The following is a 4,742-nucleotide window of genomic DNA, read 5'->3' as shown; positions in this document are numbered from 1 at the left end:
ATTATGACATATAAGAACATAACACACTTAACTAAACACAAACACATAATGTTTTAATACCGTTTTAAGTGTGAGACGTAAGATATTTATTGCATTCTAATATTGATATTTGACTCTAGACACAAAGTTACTGTTTCTTTCAAATTGCACTTAGATCACCTATACTTTGTGCTTAGATGATTGTAACCCAAGGTCTCACTTTCCCCGTATGCTTGATGATATAAAGTTAGAATATTCAATATTGTCAGCTTCATAATTCTCTCATATTTACATTTTAAAGTAGAGTAGCTCTTGATTAAATACTAAAAAAACATAATTGAATGATATCTTCCAAAGCATTACTATGTATATTCACTGAAATACTGACATGGTGTACGATTAAAGAATCCATTTGTTTTACGTTTCGTCTCATTTTAATATATACGCGTGTTTTAATGTTAAACATTATCTTATGTTCGGTTTAACGGTCCCACAGATCCATTTGTTTTACGTTTCGTCCTCATTTTAACGTATACGCATGTTTAAACGTTAAGCATTATCTTACGTTTGGTTTAACGGTCCCACGCAACGCGCGTGTCTAAAATTCTAGTTCTTTACATTTCTCCTCTCTCCCACAACTACTTAATTTGATTATATATTCAACATAACCTGCCTGTATATATACGCATATACAAAATGTTCTGTAATAAAAAAGAACCTATTCTAATATAAATAAACTACTACAAGAAACCCATAAACAATCACATATTTTACATTAAGCACTTAAATAGCTGCCTCTATAACAACTCTATGTGAAGCTGTACGATTGAACGCTCGTGCGCCTATAAATCTATACAAGCATACAAGATTCAAGCCTAGACAATCAACCAAGATAATATACTGGATGCACACCCGAATCACATAAAAGTAAAGTTCTTGATTTTTTTTTTCTTTGATAAAAATAAATAATAAACCACAAGCTATTTTCGTTTACTTGAACCCCTTGTCAAGAAAAAAAAATAGCAAAACGAACAAGAAGGCAGATTTCTTTGCACAACAGAAGCAAATCTCCCTATTTCCTATCTGTTCCCAGAAAAACCCCACAAGTCAAGAGGGTAGAACAAGCGTCTTAAAGAAACACGGAACCAAACGTATATGTACTACTTATTTCCTATCTCCCTCTTACTGCAATCTTTTAAAAACTTCCAAATCCATTTCTTCTCACTACTTCCATCTCCATATGAAAAAAAAAACAGAAAAAAAAAACCAAAAATATAACCTTTTCTTCAGTAAAATTCAAGATTCCATCCTCGAGTTGGGGGAAATATCACCGTTCTTCCCCATCGGTGTCATCAGTAACTTTGGTTGCACCCCTTTAAAGATCTTGGAGGCTGCCTGCAAATTCAGATACTGCGCACACAAAAACAAGAAACTTAAATTAGAATTTCAAGATCAATGCTTTAGAAGGTTTTTTGACTTTAAGAAAATTCACATTTGTTTGACCCGTTCAAGAAAGAAAATATTTGACCCAATTGGAGAGATGCGAAAAGAAAAAAACGCAAACCGAATAGACATGTTGACAAGTAAATGGGTTACATTTGCCAACTCCGGTCACCACATAACTAAATATGCTATTTAGAGGTGACAAAATGGTCATTAGAACTAGGGGTGTAAACAAACCAAGCCGCTTGTGAGCTACTCGGGATCGGCTCCTAAAAGCTAAAATCAAGCCGGGCTTAAGCGAGATTGATCAAGAGCTCGAGCCTAAAAATAAGCGTGTTTAATAAACGAGCCTGACTCAAGCTTCACCTATCGAGCTTGAGTTGGCTCACGAACTTAAACGAGCCTATTACTTATATAATTTTTATTTAATGTATATTTAATAATAATTATTACATATAAATATGTTATAAAAACAAATAAATATTTATTATGATACATATAAATTTATAAATAAAAGATACATATAAAGATGATTATAAATACATAACATTTAATTAATAAACAAAAAACGAACAGAGCCCAAGCTTGAAAAACCATTCACGAGCCAAGCTCGAGCCTTAAATGAAGCGAAACGACCCACACTCGAGCTCTATGTAAGTTAAACCACCCGAGCTCGAGCCCAGCCAAGCTCGGTTTCAGCTCGGCTAGTTTACACCCCTAGTCAGAACGCGTAAGTTTACAAGACGAGTCGAAATGGGCCGGGTCAGATTGGTATGAACCAAAACACTATTCAATTCATCTTTTTAAATTTATAAATATAATTTGTGATACATAAACCTACAAAAAGACTATATCATTACCAGAATAAAACTTCTCTTAAATAAGAAAAACTTTAGAAGTTTGATCCGATTTTAAATACTGTAGTTTTTTAATTTCCATGTAGCTTGACCAATTGACCCATTTGGGTTAGAACATAAATGGTTCAACACATTTTAAAGTTGTTCTACATGATAGAAATTTCTATTTACCTTACTTACAAAAGCACTTATTTCCTCTTCTGTAAGACCCTCCTCTTCTTCACCAGTTTCTTCCCATCCCATTGACCGCAAGAATCTAGCTTCTTCTTCCTCCGAGTAGAGAATGCCATTATTATTAGTAATAGTAGATCTCTCGGTTGCCACATCAGCATCACCATTGCAAGCTGTAATCTCACTAGACTGTTGAGGCCCGCCTTCGGTTACAGTAACAGCTGAACCAGTATCAGTTTCATCAGGCTTGTCATCAATAGGAGAGACGGGTGAACCGTTATTGTCAGGGGTAACAAAGGTCAAAGATTTCTTCCTCATGAGGTTAAAAAAGTCATTTCGGCTCTGAGCATGAGGCGAGGGTCGCTTCTCCAGTGTAGCTACACTGGGCTTGCGTTCTGCAACAGCAACAGCAGAGGGTACACTGAGAGGACTAGTTGGTAAATTTCCACCTGTTGGACTTATGTTGTCCTTTGCAGTTGGTGTTGCACCGTTCCGTTCACGTGATGGTTTAAGCACGTGAAGTTTTCCCACAGGAGATGATGTCTTTAAAGAGTCAAACTTTGTGGAAACAGCTCGCGGAGAGTGCGTGTGGTTGATAACGTGAGAACTTTGGAGCTGTGACTGTGCAACCTTTGGCTTGGGTTTATCACTAGTGTTCAACGCCTGTATAATATAAAAAGTTAAAAACTTTAGAAACTTCATTGTATGTTTTCATATAGAAATTTCATGTTTTGTTGCGTCCAAGTATTAGGCACACTGAAATTTTCTATTTTTTTTGCTATGCGAAGAGTTTAGGCACTCTTACCAAGACTTTAGGCACGGAAGGAGTCATGGGAATCAACTGCCTGGATTGCTTGACCGCAAGCTCTTCAAGCCTTTGAGTCCCAGTAGATAACTACATCAACATAAACAAACATTGAGTACATAACACTTACTAAGTTATAGAATTGGCATAATGGACAGCCTGGCCAGATAGAATGACAAGACAAACAGGTAACAATTGATACAGGTCTAAAGATGTTTAAGCTACCTGAGGAACCGTTTGAGCCCGAGGAGGACCCTGAACCAAAGTTTCAGCCATGTTCCTACCCATTCCCATACTTGTACTCGATTGCACAACCAAACTATTGCTTCCATTACCACCAACAATCACAGGCACCTCAGCCAGTGCAGAGGTCCACCCATCACCGCCAATCACCGCCGCGTTACCAATCGGTAAACTTTGAATCACACTACTCAAACCAGAATCCGTTTGCTTATCTTCTGCACCAAGAGATGGAAAATCCCTCTCAAACACAATCTTTACACCGCCAGCAGACCGTGAACCACCACCATTGCTAGCGGCTACCGGTTTCCTGGACCATGACTCACCGCGCTTTGCAGATAAACTTGAGTGTGACCGTCTTAACCCGTCTTTCTCAAACCTACTTGGTAATATACTGCTTAAGGGATCAGAATAATCACGGTGCTTACTTTCTGACTTTTCTTTATCAGAATACCGACCATTACCAAAACTACTGTAAGACCTTAAATGTGATGACCCGTTACTACTAGATGACCGTCTGAAGTATGAAGAAGAAGGCCATCCTATATCATTATCAGTTGTGTTAACATGCGACTTATTTCTTGTAGCCTTTGATACAACTTGCTCATCTATAATAAAAATATAGTCAGTTTAATACACACACACACGTCTATATATATAGGAGAGGAATCATGAAATAACTCTTCTTTGTGAGAAAACTATAGAGCTCCATACTGCATATATGCAGTATATACTACTACATATATGCAGTATATGCATATACTTCATATACATATACCGCATATATATAGCACTAATACCATATATGTAGAGTATGATATACTGCAAATATGTGGTATGGATTTTTCTAGTTCTCTCCCGAAGAACGAGTTCTATCATGATCCTTTCCCTATATATATTAATATACAACCAAACTGTAAGAGAATTACCAGAGTGTAACGAAGACGACTGAAACTGATGATGTGGCGCTGTGCTCTTTAACCATTCGGGTACAAATGTCGGCTCACTTCTTTCCATAGCTAGCGATGAACATCATAAAAATCTACCCTAAGTTTCTAACGCTTTCCAACAAAATTTACGCATGCCCATCAATCAAAGCTTCAAATACCACCCTAGTTTCTAACGAACTCCGCCACTATAATCAAAACTCAGATTAAAGAACCCATTAAACATCATATATACAGTCATGCATACCTCATTATCTCCATCTACCCTTGTATTTAAATAAGCAAAATTTCAATCTTTAT

General features: G+C 36.8%; 1 protein-coding gene across 1 annotated transcript; it reads right to left on the bottom strand.

The window, feature by feature from the left end:
- Nucleotides 1–1,169: 1,169 nt before the first annotated feature.
- LOC143636085 (uncharacterized) lies at nt 1,170–4,536 on the bottom strand. The gene is made up of 5 exons (XM_077103791.1): nt 4,425–4,536; nt 3,481–4,103; nt 3,256–3,345; nt 2,451–3,113; nt 1,170–1,389 (listed from the first exon to the last, which is right to left on the bottom strand). The coding sequence occupies exons 1-5, from the start codon at nt 4,510–4,512 to the stop codon at nt 1,276–1,278; spliced, it is 1,578 nt and encodes a 525-aa protein (XP_076959906.1). The 5' UTR covers nt 4,513–4,536; the 3' UTR covers nt 1,170–1,275.
- Nucleotides 4,537–4,742: the final 206 nt, after the last annotated feature.

The sequence above is a fragment of the Bidens hawaiensis genome, unplaced genomic scaffold, assembly GCF_021521415.1.
Source record: "Bidens hawaiensis isolate Kalapana, Puna unplaced genomic scaffold, B.hawaiensis_p1.1 tig00000055_1, whole genome shotgun sequence".
Lineage (NCBI taxonomy): Eukaryota > Viridiplantae > Streptophyta > Magnoliopsida > Asterales > Asteraceae > Bidens > Bidens hawaiensis.
The sequence above is the reverse complement of the archived record's forward strand: the minus strand, read 5'-3'. Positions and strand labels throughout refer to the sequence as shown.